Genomic DNA, 15,723 nt, shown 5'->3' with positions numbered 1-15,723 from the left:
ACATTGCATAATATTAAAAAAGCAGTTCCTGACAATTTTAATAATTGCAGTTGCAGATTTCTGACTATCAATACATATGGAATTTCAGCTTTGTTGAATCTCGATGAAATAAGATATTTGTTAGTTGTTTTCTACTTTCAAAACTTTGAGGTGTGGGTGGGAATTATTAAGGAACAAACTAAATGTCATTTTAAAGTAATTTGAAGTAATTTTTGAAGGAAATTAAAATGTATGTTAGGATTCTTCATCATGGGAAAAGGAGTTGGGGGAGGAAAATCATTTACTGCACAGAAATATTTCGTTATTTCTCATATCAAGAGAGAGAAGTGCTGAAACAAGTCAGCAAATAGCTTCAAAGCAAATTAAAAGAAGAAGAGGAACATCCTTTTCGTACAACTCATAATGACCTTGTAGAACTTACTGCTGCAAGATGTTGTGAAGCTACAAACGGATTCAAGGAGGGTTTTGATAATGTTGTGTGTTACAGGCTGATGGCTTTCAAATTTGAGATGAAATGCGTGAGATTGTAGTTTTGGGATAAATACATCCAGACCACGCAAAGAACAGTCTTTGGTTGATCGTGTGGCTGGATCTGATTGAATTGTTTCTGCTTGATTGCAATTTTGTTTTGCTTTTCTTGACAGAAAGGCAGTGTCTGTCCTGACTCAGGGACTGGTATTTTTTTTTAATTAACCTTGGGCTTTTCTTCTTTTTTCTTTTCTTTTCTTTTTCCCTCCCCAAACAAGCTATTTTTCGTCATTCTATACAATAAAGGAAATTTTATATTTTCACATAAGAGGAAAAAGTCAGAGGAAAGTTAAAGGGAAAGATTTCATGCTTCATAAGTGTACTTTTCATTAGTTTGATGATAATTGTGTCTAACATAACCATATTGTTGAAATGATGGCAAACCTTCCTTTAAAACCATGTTTTTAGAAGCATACCTTCAAAGCATTTCAGATTATAGGCATTTAGGCTAGAAAATGTTACAGTCAAATATCAGTGATACCTGAGTAGCGTCAAGGCCTGCTTTAAATCTCCTTGCTTCTTTGGAAAATTTTTCTTACACAGATTTAATTTTGGAAGCATTGCGATCCTAAAAATAGCCAGGACTTCCTTACACGTCTCTTTTCTCTTTTCCTTACCCAGTGAGTATTGGCCACCCTTTTCCATTTTTAGTAAGAGTTGTGAAGGTCCCACATTTTCTCAGAGTTTGCACATATTTTTCCGCGTTTCCATGTTACAAGGAGCAAGTGGAAGCATGGACCTTATCCATTTGTCTCCTTCCTGCCAATGTGAAGCTCTGCTGAATGAGCAAAATCTTTCTTCTCTTTTTTATCATGCCTTTGCTTTGTATTTTTGTTTTGGGGTTTTCTTTTCACTCTGTTTCCTTCATTTCACCTTATTTTCCCTCTGGTTATCTTTGCCAGACTGCTGTTTTCTTCAGCTAATGATTACTTTTGAAAGAGACATCTTGTAAGTTTAGCCTCCTGAAAAGGGAACCCATTTCTGATGAGATGGCTTATCGCCAGATCACTGCTGCATCATCTCCTCTCTTTTTGTTTCTCTGCTCTGCAGCCCTTACTTTGTTTTAAACACGCTTACTCATATACCAGTGTGCTGTCGTTTTCTGTGCAATACCAATCTGGGAGCATCGATCTGGCTTTCTCAGGCTGGAGTCACAGCAGGATTCCTTCTGGCACCCTACGTGAGTTGTGGACGTGGGAGGATACATATGGCTTCGCAGGGGGTGCTTCATCTCTGTGGATGGCACTGTGGCGTGTCTTTTCACATCAGAAAGTTGTGTTTTGATGTCACATAGCTTCACCGTAACTATTAGGACTGGTAGAAAAGGAATACAACAGAACCTGTGTATCCGTTCTGTATCAAAAGAAGGGCAAATCTACTGAGGAGGTTGTATTCAGAAAGATGGAATTCTAAGCTTTTCTTCTATTAAATATGCTTTTTTTTTCTTTTACAAATACTTATTTTTACTTTCAGAAGTACAAAAACATGGGTTTTATATTTAACTTCGCAGTAAACAAGATGAGTTGTATTTTTGGTGCAGTGTGTTAGTTATTTGCTTTGGTGAGAGTCTGAATTAACTTGACCTATTTTACTTATATGGTACGTTTATACTCTGAAGATGCTGTATTAGTGGTTGTACAGTTAAATCCAGGTGTCCCAAATGCTCAAAATCTCATGCTTTCTGCCCTCCTGCAAGTAATGCAAGTAGAGTGCTTGCTGGGAGGTGGTTGTAGTCCAGAATTAAACATCAGCGAGTGGATACCTGAAGAGAAGTGTAGATTCTGTTTTGCTTGATGGATTTCTCTTTTAACATAATATGCTTGCCTTCAAATGGCTCTGGTTTTTGTGTGTATGTGAGTCAGGAAAGAAACAGAAGATTTGTTAGATTTATATCTATTTCCATTTGCTGTTAACCCTCGTGTACTTTCACAACATGTTAGCCTGGTTGTCTGTGATTTAAATTATTTTGAAACCAGGATGATCATAAATTGTAAATTAGAAAAACTATAATTTTCGATTGCTTCATAGCCTAAACGATCTGTGAAAATACAGCATTTTGATTACGTGATCTTTAAAATTCTGTATTAATCACTGATTTTAAAAGCTCTCTACATCACAGGACATTTAACAGCATGTTTTGAAGCGATTGTCCTGATTGCCACATGAATATTGTAACACTTTACAAATATTTGTCTAGATGAGTGTACGTAAGGAACCTTTATATTAAAACCTATTGCACTGACAGCAGTTTTTGCTGGAAAATACTTGTAAAAGGTAGTCTGTTGTCCATTGACCTGGGGAAGACTAAGCAGATTTATCTGCTTAATGGATGAACAAAATTAGACCAGATTGTTTTCGGGCTGGTCTGTACAGCTTAGTCTCCAGCAAACATCTGAGGTAATTACTCTGAAACTGCTCCTCATTTGTAAACGTTTGTTGTGCAGCGAGAGCTGCTTGGCATCGCTCCTAGCTTTCCCCACTCCAGACTCTTCCTTGTTTGGTAGGTACGGGCAGGTTTTGTGTATGAGGACACCCTTCAAAAATTCTTTATTGTTCCTGAGATGCACCGTGCTCTTGCTTGTATCTGATGGATCAGAACATAAAATACAGGCATTCTGCATCAGTTATACTGGGCAGTTCTTCAACAATTTTTAATAACATACTTTCACATTTTCTGGTTGCTATTTATACTGTTTTTTGCTTCCCTTCCCTTCCAGCCTCAGCAACCTTAGCATCCTCTCTAAAGACAAAGCATTGCATTCATTCTTAATGCAGCTCTATTCAGAAGAATTATACCAGGAATTAGTGTGGGTGGTAGCACAGTGTGCCTAGAGTGGAATTCAAGAAGCTGTGGCCAAAATTAATATTTATGATCTAACTTTTTTGTCTTGTCTTGTATGTTTAATAAACAGAAAGCATGTTACTGCAGTTATTTTGACACCATTAAGGAATCTGGAAGAAATGCTAGTAATGCTTAAAGCTGGTATAAAAATGCTTTATTACAGCATTACTCATTTCAGTAAGGGAAAGAGAAATGTGCTTTACCAGTTTAAGCTCCTAGACATAACTAGCGTATGTGGTGTTAATACTGCTTGAAATACTACTCCACTGCTCTTTATGGAGTTTGGTTGACATCTATTTTTCCATTTGAAACTAGATTTTTGTTCTTTTGTGCTTCACAGTTCTTTACAATTGCTTTATACATACATGGTCATATAATTTTGACATTGGGATAAGGTTGGAATTTGCGAAGTCAGGAATTTCACTGAATCCTTGCTTTCTCCAGTTGGAGGGGGGGGGGGGAGGAAAAGAAAAAAAATGGATTTCCTGTTGTAGTGTTTTGGATTTTTTTCTCCAGAATGAATAAGGCAATAGAAAACTGTTGAAATCATATCGTCAAGTATATGTGCTTTCAGGCTTACTTTTCTCAGTGCCCTTTTATGTATGTGTGTGCTTTAGACTAAGGAGTATTTTATACTAAGAATCAAAGAAACATTATTTCTTCTAACTCTCATTTAAAAAATGTTATAAAAAGTAAGTTTTCTGTCTGTACTCTGAGTTTGAGATGTGAATTTCTCACATGAAGTTAATATAAATATTGTAGTCATTCCTGTTTTACTACATTTAAATGTTAATAACCATTTACTTCAACAATCTCCATTTGTATTTAAAAGAAAGTGGTTTAATCTAAAAGATGGCTATAGATAGGTAGAAGGAGAATGTGTGGGAAGGCAAGCCAGGGTAGCAGGAGAATTTATTTGGAACTGATGTGTTGGTTGGCACTACGTGGTACACAAAAATAGATCATGGGATAAATGGTTTGTCATCTGTTTTAATGAGATGGAAGACATTTATGCAAGGAAGGCAAGTCCGTGGAAACGGGATTTTAAAAATTTGTCTTTGACCGTGTGTGCAGGAATCTAACCTGGTTTCAGCCCTAATTGGTCCTAAATAGAATAATCATCGGTTTTATCTCTCATGTCTCCCTTGTGGCATTACATTTATCCTAGCAAACTTGTATGCTGCAGGAACGGTTCCACCAGTGCAGGAGCGTGGATGGCTGCTGCGGCTCTTGCTTGGAAGGAATGTGATGTTTGTTATTTCTCAGCATTTTCAGCAGGGAGACGGTGGCGTCCCCCATATGGCTGCAGCTGATGCAGTCCTGCCAACCAGTGCCCCAGCAGCTCCAGTGCTGCTTGTGGTGCTGCGGTGTTGGTGCTGGAGAAGGCCTTCAGCCTTGCTATCACAGCCTGCTCTCCTGGACCACGTTTATGCCCCAAATCGGCCTGCAGCATTGCCTTGCTGTGCTTTTAGTTTAGAGACTGCCATAGGCACTCAGTGTGCCAACAGGCTTGTGTTTGCATTAAGGGCTTTCTTATTTTGCAGCCTAATGGCAGTACTTTGTACAGCAAGAGCTCCTTGATCTCCACAGCAGCTCTGTTTCCTCTCGGAGTATCCTAAAACTCCAGTCTGGACCCACCCAGAATGATACAAGCAGTTTTGAATCATAAGGAAAACGTCTCACCAATATGAGGACTGGTATTCCAGTGGATGATTTTAAGAGCTACGTTTTGGGGTGGTCCATATTTTGGTGTCCTGGCCCTCACAATTATTGTCTCAGTGGCTTGAGAGCCCTGCCCCACCTGTGTGTCAGGGCCAAGAAGGTGTTTTAGTGGCTCCGTGTCTCCAGCTCGAAGGGTTCCTCTGCTCCTGTGTTCACTGTGCAGAGGAGCCTGACGGCAGCCACCCCTGCTTGCAGGAAGCCTGCTGCTCATGAGGCACTAGCTGGAAAATGTGCAGAAACCCAGCAAACTCCCCCTCGTGGAGAAAAATTTGTGGGAAAAGAAATACCGGACATGGTGTAGTACAGGAAAATAAATTTTCACGTGCTGGACTTAGCAAACTTACAGGGAAATAAATAGATGCTGAATCTGTGACTGGCGCTTGACAGGATCTGTAATATTCTTCCTACTTGCTTGGACTTTATGCATGCTCAGAAATGGGATGCCGTGTTTGTATCGATCTTCCTCATGGTTTCAACATTATTTCAACAACAAATGATACTTTAGAAACGATTCTAAAAATCCTTCTCTTGATTCCTTGACAAGGAGGAAATAAAACACCTAAGACTGGGGGAGAGGATTACACCCAGACGTGCTAGCGTAATAGTTCTAATGCAATCCTGAAACCCTACCTGAAACTCTTGCAGTGTTTGCTTTGTTTTTGTCATGCTGGTTACGTAAGACTTCCATCTCTCACTTTTTGCCTGGTTATTATTAATGTGTATACAAGCAAGAAGAATAAGGGGTATTGTGGATTGAATTCTCATTTGCTGAACTTTATTGTTCCTAAATTGAAAAAGCTGAAGCTGAACTAGTTAGCATTTGTTTCAGTGCCTCGGTCTGTGGGACGTTTTAGGTTGGTCATCTGCTGTTGCATGTTCCTGCTATTAAAAAAATCTCAGTATAGTACTTAACGTGAAGTGAAACTGCCAAGCTGGATTAGACAGCAAATTCTGCTTTAGTGCCAGAGTCACGACTTAAGTATTTTAGCTATGTTGTCAGTGTTGTACAACCAAATTGATCTTAAAACTTTCTTTTTTTTCCTCATGACAGAGGTCAAACTCCTGCTGAATCAGACTTCCAAGTGCTTGAAATTGCTCGGAAACTGGAGATGTATGGCATCAGATTTCACCTTGCATCTGACCGTGAGGGCACAAAAATTAACCTAGCTGTTTCACACATGGGTGTGCTGGTATTCCAGGTAAGGTGGGCAGAGCCTACCAGGTGCATCTGTCTCTTTTCATTAGCGTGTCTTGGGAGTAAGTCTCATTTTAATTTCAAGTGTGTCTGATTGTAAAATCTAGCACATTTTTTATGGTCAACAAAGTCTCATTTAGGCCCACAAATTATTGTATTAAGTAAAATGAAACCCTAATCTTGCTTGTACGGTAAGATATCCTGAATATCTGTGGGGTTACAATGTTCTTTTCCATTCCAACTTTCTAGGTTTCCATTCAGTTTTCTAGTGTCTGCTCAGAGACACACAAACATTAAGCTTTGTAGTTAGTCTTGTACTAAAAGATAAAATTGCTTAACAGGATATTGTTACAAGAAATAAGAATAGAACAGAATGGGATGGGGTGTGTGTGCACAAGCATGTATGTATATGCCTGCATCAGAATTCTGTTTGCTGCTCTTCTGAAACTTTTGCAAACTTTTAACTATTATTGTTTCAATTCAGGGCAATACAAAAATCAATACCTTTAACTGGTCAAAGGTCCGAAAACTAAGCTTCAAGAGGAAAAGATTCCTTATTAAACTCCACCCAGAGGTCTGTGTAAGTTCTGCCATAATAACAGACTTGTCAGTGTTGAAAAAAATATTTTTTTTCTTACGAAAAATTTTAGAGTTTTTAATTTTTAAAACATTTTCAGAAAACTAGGCTTGGCTTCACTATTCAAGTAAAAATCTTTACTTTCTCATTCCATGTCCATTATCAAAGATTTTAGCTTTGTGTATTAGCCTCATTGTATCTCTGACATAGGCATACATGTGTGTAAATATGACAGAAAAAAAAATTGAAATAAAGTATTTGGTGTGTAATGTCTGTATACTTTTACTCTGAAAAAGTTGTATTTAATATTTTTCTTGGATATAAATGGCTCATATGAGCCCTCTGTTCCATTACAGTCAAACTGAGCTGAGCTAAATTAAGCATTGACATAATAAATCTTTCTGTTTCAGATAAAAACTTGTTAGGGAGTGCTTTTGACTGTAGCTCCTTAGGACAACAATCTAGTACACTGCTGATACAAAAGACGTTTACTTTCTATGACTGTTTTATCCAGGAACTTGTTGAATATAAGCTGCTTGAATAAAAAAAAATCTGGTACATAATCTCTTGATTCAGATATGAATAAAGTAACGTGATATGCCTCAGGAAACAGTAGTTGGCTGAGATGATATTGTTGGAGCTTACTTTTAAGAACTACGTGATTACTCTTACTACAGCCTTATCTTTTTTATATGTCTGTATAGCAGAAGTGTTATTTTTCATGCTTGGCTGATTTACAATAGATGTTTTTTATTGCGGATGTCATCAGAGTTACTGGTGCTTCCTTTGTTACTTCCACACTGTAATACAGGTTTATGTTCAACTTAGGGTTGTATTAGAATGGAAAAAAAATATATGGGCATCATATAGATATGTGTAGCTCAGAAATTTGAAATGGGACAGGTTGGCTGCGTATGTCTCACAAAGAAACCCTCAGAAATGTTATGTGATAACTGTATTCTGATGTATGCAGCGTTTTCCTGCCTCTTCCAAATCTCATGAAGTGAGAGACAAACATCAGAACCTCTAAGGAAAAAGTATTCTAAAATCACTAATTATTCACTTCAATATTTTAATTTCTTTCAAATTGCAAATTTTACAATCAGTGTTTCTTAACATGGAATATATCCAGCATGCTACTAAAGTCTTAGTTGAGTGCATTTTAAGCATTTTTCCATTTTCCATGTTAACAAATATTTTTGAAAGCTATTAAACGATTTAAACTGCTTTCAAAATCATATCCATTGCTTTAAAGCATATGAGAAGTGATTTAGCAGAGTACTGTATCTCACTGTAGTTGAGCCTTTTTGTTGAGATGTATTTGTACTTTCCTTTTCTATTCCGTTGCCATTTTATGTGCTACTTGGTTTTTGTGTTCTGTTCCCAGGGCCCATATCAAGATACGCTGGAGTTTCTTTTGGGAAGTAGGGATGAGTGTAAAAACTTCTGGAAAATCTGTGTTGAATATCATACATTTTTTAGGCTCTTTGATCAGCCAAAGCCAAAGGCTAAAGCAGTCTTCTTCACCAGAGGGTCATCATTCAGATACAGGTATGAAGAAACATAACGAATTTATTAAAGCTGAATTACTTGTATCTTAGAAAATGAGATCAAAAGGAACAAGTATTCTAAAATAATCTCATAATTTTTGTTCACTGCATTTCATAATGTTTGTTCTTTTATGGGTTGACAGTGGACGAACACAGAAGCAGCTAGTGGATTATATTAAGGACAGTGGGATGAGAAAAACTCCGTATGAAAGGTAAATGCAAATTATTTTGTAAGGTGTAACGTAGTTGAGATTTTCACAGTACCCTTATTTCTTAAATTTCAATGGTTTTAAATGATTCTTGGAGGCATTTTCATTATCTGACTTCTTCATTACTAAGGCCTGCTTCAAATTTAAGGTAGCTGAACTAAATTTTTTGCCAACTTGTAATCGCATTACGATGTAAAGAAGCATATAAAAGTTTCAGTATTGCATTTTAATTTAAGTGGGCAGCGTGTGATTTAGAAATCTAGAAGTTCAGTGTATTTTGAAGACGCATGTATGTCACCCTGTTCATGTGTTTGAGCAAGGGGTAGTGGTAATTAAGCGCCCTGTTTTCATCCATTCTTCCTGAAGCTGATGTAGCCTGATGCTTTTCAATGTTGTACTTCCACATATTAACAGTGATGAACCTATTGTGTCCCTGTCTCCTGTGTCCTAGTATTTATATTGTCACAAGGTAAGACAGTTCAACTTGCTAACTGGGCAGTGAAAGAGTTATTCATTTTATTATATTTATTCAAATTATTTTGCAATACAATAACTGCTAGAGTTGATTTGACTCTAAAAAGTCCAAAATAAATTTGGGAACAGTGCCACAGGGAGAGTGGTCTCCTTTCTTGGCAGTATTAAGTTGCAAATATTGAGTCCTCATCACTTCATCGTCATTGCTTTGCAGTATTAGAAATTAGAGTGGCTTGATAGAAGGACACCGAAGAACGGCTGAGGCAGTAACATCAAACTCAAGCTTAAATCCAAAATGGCGTTGTCATAGTTCTCAATTCTTGAACACAATTTTCATCATATTGTTACTTTCAGAACGTAATGCAACTAGTATCCCTGGGCAGTAGTGTGTCATTTCTCTTGCGTAGAGGTTGCACCCTGAGGTCAATCTAAATACTGATGGTGACAATCACTGATATTTACAGATATTACCTGATGTGTAGGATATGATGTACAGCAAAGTAATTTTAAACAATACTCAGTAATTAATATACATACCCTTTTTGACCTTGTGTTTAGTAATGTACGGATGGAAAACTGAAGCATAGTTAAGACTGTGTTTAAAATCACACGAGTAGCCTGTGGTAGAGCATACAGTTGGTCTTGGGTTCTGCAAGTATGAAAGAGTGACCTTAAATAGTCATTTGTTTCTAAACACGTACATGAGGAGTGTGCATTTTTATTAAGAAATTATGTCACTTAAACTTGACTGTGAAGCCCATTCTATCCACATGTGGGAAACTCTTCACAGTTGTTTATCTGAAAGTTTCTAAGAGCTTAATAGGAATTTCAGAAAGTTTGCATTTCATCTACTTAATGTCTTGGACTACAGTTGAGCTCCTTTGCTGGATGACAAGTGTCACTTGTTTAGTACTAGATTGATGGTTGGACTTGATCTTAAGGATCTTTTCCAACCTGAATGATTCTATGATAGGTTGATTTTCTAGTAAATGATTGCCATAGAATAACTTTAACCATGACTGTGATGCAGGATACCACTTTTTTGAGTTTAACATATAGAATGTTATATGCCATTAAATAGATGGTTGACTGAAATATTATTTATAATCATTGTTACAGATTACAAATGAATAGTTTCAAAACCAGAATGAATTAGAAGTTTATAGTGAGGACAAAGGAATAATCTAAATCTGCTATTTAATCTATCCTTTTGCCCCGTGTTGCTTTTGAGATCAGTGGTGTGAATGATCTGGATCTTGCTTCTCTGTATGTTTCTTACTCCTGTGTTGTTCAATTTAGAACAATTGTCAATTTTAAAATCTTGAACTAGTTATTAACAGAACATAGTAAAAGACTTTTTTTATTGGCTATTAGAATGTAAATAGCTGAAGAGGGAAGGGAGAAGGCTGATTGATGTCTTGGATGCTCATAGGATGCTCTCTTTTCTGCAGGAGGCACAGCAAAGTCAGAGTGTCCTCTCATGCTTCAAACACAGACGTGCCAAAACAGGTTAGTTCTGCAGTACTGTAGGCAGTGCAATCAGTAGAGCTGACAAGCACCTTTCCAGGGTGACTGCATAGGAAGGTGATTAAGTGCAGTTCTTGTCTGGAATCAGTTGCACTGTTTAATCTTTGTCTCTGATGCGTAATTTTTCTTCTTTTTTTGCAAGTAGTAGCAGTTTTGATAGTTGTAGCTTATGGAATCTAAGGTGAATATTTTCCTTTTCAGAGTTCAGTTTAACTCAGAAGATGTCATAGTTCCTAGTATGTTACTCTATCAGAGGATTAGGTTGTGTTCAGTTACTATCTGCCTTTTTTTTGTGGAAGTCTTGAATTCATTGTATGGATGCCTTCTACAGCCACAGGCAAGAAATAAACGTATAAATGCAACGGTTTATTGTTTCACTGAATGTGCTTGCATTACATGTGAGAGGCTAAGGAAGCACTGAAGATTTGGCAGTTCTTGTTTTGTGTTTTGTTTTGTGTTATTTTCTGTTGTTTATGCTATTCAGCAGAGGCTATAAAATACATGGTTTCAATTTTCCATCTGGTTACCAGAATTTGGGGAAAAAAGATCTTGCCTCTTACTGGGGATGCTTGATCTATTTCTACTCGCAAAGTTTTATTTGCTATAAGGTGAGCTTTGTTGAAGCACGCATTGTTTTTGCGTCAGGAGACAGACATTGGTTTTGTTTTGTTTGTATTATAAAAATCTTGTTACCTGTTCTTTTCTTACTTTCTTTTCCTCAGAGTGTTGCATTCACTGAGGGCTTGAGAACCCCAGGGTCTCCTGCCTCAGCGACTGTCCCCTTCCACTCATTTCATTCATCGGCCACTCCTACTACTGTCCTGCCCGTCTTTGCAGAAACCAGCCCTTCCTCTTTGGACCCCCGAGTGCCATACACAAGGATTCCGGAGAAAAATACTGCAGCGCCTGTAGAAGAAACAGGGAGGAAATTGATGCAGCAGCCCGGATCTCCCACGTTCCAGTCATTCCAAGGTGTTGGGTTTGGTAGTGTTGCAGGAAACTGTAACCCTGCTTGTCCTGTTGCTGAGAGTGGTTGTGGTTTAGATCTAGACATAGAGAAGAGCAGTAAGGAGAGTAGGGCTCTTTGTAAAAATGACAATGATGAGGATGACTTTACCACAGGTGGTTTTGTCGCTGAAAAAGAGCATCAGCACTGCAGTAGGGGTGCCCCTATTTTCACATTGACAAATTCACAGTTACAGGTGTCAGAGGAATTTATTGATGACGACCCAGCAGAAATTTCCTTTTTTGCTGGGGGCTCTGAGGCATTTTCATACGTGTACAGCGGTTTGGAGTTAAAGGGCTCAGATTTTTCAAAGCATGCGTCAGAGTTGCCTGGCTTAACTAAAGATGCCCTTCAACAAAATACAGTCTCTTCTCAGTCAAGCCCTGACAGGTACTCAACAGAAGCGGTAGATATGAATATGGAAGACGAGTTTGAATTTGAAGAAGAGAGTGATTTCAATGGCAATGAGAGGCCATCAGATACCTCAGAGTTGTTTGAGGTTAAGGCACAAGCAAGCAGAATGCAAAGCCTCCTGAGCCCTTCTGAAACGAGCTCGCTCATCAACAACCGTTCTGAGAGCAGCTCCCTCAATAATTTACCACTAAACGGTACGTCCTCCTTGCACACATACAGCTCCGCTAACCATTCGGAGGCGAGCTCGATGGTGAACTTCCCAGCCTACTCAATCCGCTCTGAGTCCAGTTCAGCCTTCCAGTTCAGTGACATCATTGATCAGCTAGAACAGCTGAGCTATCCACCTACCACCACGGAAGACTCTAGCAGTACAGATACAGACTCCTGGGACTCTGAAACTGCTGCACCACTGGATGTAAACCTTGTCTTTAGTAATCCTTTTGCTCAAGCAACTGGTGAGAACTTTACTTTTGACTTTCAGAATAATTTAAAAAATCTCACTCAGGAAGATTGGACAGAGAAGGCGCATGTCAATCATTGATTCTTGATTTTTAGGAGGGATTTCTCAAAGCTGTTTAGGCTTAGAAGCCAGAAAGGTGTGATGTCAGTCACTTTAAACAAGAAAACTCTAATCCAGTGGCTGGATTTTAAATCACATACCATAAGTGATTTTTTTTCCTGTGTCTCATCAGTTCTCTTAAAGCATCCTAGCTCTGGTACTGCATTATATGCATCAAACTACATCCAGAATGTGTCATAACAAGCTACAGTGTCCTCAAAATACTACAGGTAGGAAAAACCACTGATTTCGGAGAACTTAAGAACCATCAGCTCACTCATGCAGACTCATCACAAACTATAGTGTTGAAGGATTTTTTTGGCTAGGAACACGTCTGTAAGAGTGATATAATATGCTGAACACAACAGCTGTTTTTGCAGATGCTTGTTAATGAGCAGCCACATCCAGTAAATTAGCTGCTGTCCTGCACTGCAGTGAGAGTCCTTGTGTTGTTGTTTTTCCACAATCAAAAAACAAACAAAAACGGATAATCTTCAAGTCAACTATGAAAGATATTTTTAAGATACAGAACTATGCAACATGATCAAATGAAAATGGGAGCCAACAAAACTGCTTGTGAAGACAATCGTTGTATTTTCTGACTACGAAGTGCCTTCAACAGTCGAGCAACAAAAAAGTACACTTCTGCTTTTCAGTACTTTGGAGATGCACGCATAGACTGCGAAAGCACTTAATCCCCATTGCATTTTTGTCTAATCCTTTTTCTTTATTTAATTATGCTGCATAAAAGTGCCTACAAATTAGCTCATAAAAGTCTACTTGATCTGGGGAAAGACAGGTGCAGGGAAATCTGGTGATAGCTTTAACTTTTTCTTTAAAATATGGACTTTTTTTATTAAAAGGAGGAGATAGTGCAGTACTAGTACAATCAATGCCTCCAGAATAAGCAGCTTACTGCGATAAGTATAATTTTATATTCAATATTTCGTATCAGTTTTCTTACGTGTTGTCTCTATGTATTGCCAAAAGACCTTCCTTCTTAGTCAAACATTTACAAAATACCAGTATTTCACAAAATTCTGATAACTAAAAATTCAAGGGAATTCCTCTCAATGTGTGGTAGAACATGACAAGGTAAAACATCCTTTAGTCACCCATTTCTTCTAGCTTAGTACTTAACCAAGACATGATTAGTACTCACGGTACTTATTAGCATTGTGGTTGTTGTGTTTGAATGGGATCACTGTTGGTCCATTAGAAACTTGTCGCATTTGCCAGTGGCACAGAAAATCAAAGCACATTTAGAACTAGTTTGAACTTACAGGGATGTGCAGCTGTTTAATTGGTCTTTTTTGTTTGTAAGTGCTATGTGTGTTGAGTTGTGTTTTTTTTTTTTCTTTTTCCCCTGTTGAATGTGTGTTCTGTAGCTCTTGATTTGACTTTATTCATACCTGTGGAAATTGTCATAGATGTGACTTTTGTAAATAGGCACTTGGAGGAGGTCTTCAGCTGTGTCAAAAGCTGGTTCCTTTCTTTTTTTTTCTTTGGTCTGGTTTCCTTCCCACAACTACATTATGTAACTTGAAAAAGAAAATCAGAAAAAATACTTCTGTCTACTAACTCTCTTACAAGTAGTAGGGTCAGGGACTAAAATGTGGATAAAGATTTTAGAAGGCAGCCTTTAATGTCTTTGATCTTCAAAAAGCAAAAATCAAGATAGAACTATTTTCATATAAGTACGTCTGCGTCTGTTTTATGTTTCATACCTCAATCACAAGCATTCTCTCTAAATATGTTACAGTTGCTTAATATAGGAATAAATCCAACTAAATTCTCTAGAATTTCCAAAGATCTTAAGAAGAGAAAAAAGCTTGTTTCTGTAATTTCAATAAGTGCGCTTGGTAAGCCTGAGAGGAGGCTTGCTGATATATTGTCTTTCAGAGCAGTCAGTCCCAAGAAGTGCCTTTAATATTTTTCTTCTCCTTGTATTTTGCAGCTATGCAGAATTTCTGTTGGCAATTTTAAATCTCAGGGATTTTTTTAAAAAATCTAGTAGTAAGAGTCTCAATCTGATACCCATTTTGTTTTTTAAAGGAGCTGGAGTGACTAGGGTCCCGGTCTGTTAGCTTTTAGAGCAAGATGTGTCTAACCACAGGAGAGGACGGGCTGGGGTATGGGTGTGGGGAAGGGGAGCGTTGATCCAGGTACGAGGCTCTTCAGGCTAAGGTTTTAGTTAAGTGTGTCACCAGGAGCACTGATCTTTCACATCTGCTGACTCTGCTCTGTATCTGAAGTGGGGATGCTTGCATAAAGACAATGCTGGTCAGCACCTAAAAACCAGTGTCCTTTGCTAGGATCGCACACTGTGGTGGACTTGCAGGCAGTGTACTGCTTTCTCCTTTCCCAGGTGTGGGATGTGGAGAAGCAGAGAAAGGACATGTGCTTCTCAGGCACACCTGGTTAAAGGAGCTAGAGTTCAGTACTAGCTGATACCCTGCTGGAATGCTATTTCTGTAGGGGTTCAGTACTACTTCCTGTGCCCCTGGCACCTGCTAGTTACATCTTTGCTGTTGGTAACTGGTAGCTTATGGCTGTCACGGTGTTTTTTTTTCCTGGCCTTTTCTGATTTTTAGATCTATATGGCTTTTGAAGCCTACTGTTGCATGATTGGCTATTTTCTTTTATTTACAGTTTTCCACATAGGCACAGAAGAGGAGAAAATCTAGTTTGTATGTCACAGTTTCCCTGTAGCAGGAAAGCTGTGAGAAAAGCTTCTTGATTTCCTGCGGAGGAGTGATTTCAGATTTATTTTCTGATGGAGACGGGAGTAAAAACCAGCCTGCCTTTGAGTGCTGCACAGTGACTTACGCATCAATTACCAGTTGTTCAGGTGCATTAGAGTCATGCCAGGCATCCTCTTCTCCCCCAGCAACCTCCTGATATGGCAGGAGAGGGCGAGAGAAGGAAGGGCTTTCCCTTCTCTGTTTGTACGCAGTCTTTCAATAGTGTAAGGTAATGTGTGAACTTCGGTGCAGTGCGGTTATGTCCTGAATACCAGCTGTGCTGCCCGAGTTACTCCTGGGGTTGTTTTGTTGTCTTTTTACAATGTTGAAATTGCTTAAACTTAGTTCCTCGTACTGGTTTCATTTTTTTCCTGAG

At 38.3% G+C, this 15,723-nt stretch overlaps 1 protein-coding gene across 8 annotated transcripts in view; it reads left to right on the top strand.

The window, feature by feature from the left end:
* Positions 1-15,723, top strand: part of FARP2 (FERM, ARH/RhoGEF and pleckstrin domain protein 2) — a 79,990-nt gene that overhangs the window by 34,793 nt on the left and 29,474 nt on the right. For 5 of the 8 annotated variants that reach the window (XR_013955136.1, XR_013955137.1, XM_080604968.1 and 2 more), the window contains 6 exons: positions 6,144-6,291; positions 6,772-6,867; positions 8,252-8,415; positions 8,558-8,626; positions 10,549-10,606; positions 11,347-11,596. Coding sequence is in view for 6 of the 8 variants with exons in the window: in XM_080604968.1 (XP_080461094.1) it covers positions 6,144-6,291; positions 6,772-6,867; positions 8,252-8,415; positions 8,558-8,626; positions 10,549-10,606; positions 11,347-11,596 (785 nt within the window). In the remaining 2 variants the exon portion in view is untranslated. Of the gene's footprint in view, positions 1-6,143; positions 6,292-6,771; positions 6,868-8,251; positions 8,416-8,557; positions 8,627-10,548; positions 10,607-11,346; positions 12,500-15,723 lie in introns of all 8 variants that reach the window. The other 3 variants (XM_080604972.1, XM_080604970.1, XM_080604973.1) reach the window with 2 other exon arrangements.

Source organism: Anser brachyrhynchus (assembly GCF_964034855.1).
Source record: "Anser brachyrhynchus genome assembly, chromosome: 9".
NCBI classification, from domain to species: domain Eukaryota; kingdom Metazoa; phylum Chordata; class Aves; order Anseriformes; family Anatidae; genus Anser; species Anser brachyrhynchus.
Note: the sequence above shows the minus strand (reverse complement) of the source record. Positions and strands in the feature narration are given on the sequence as shown.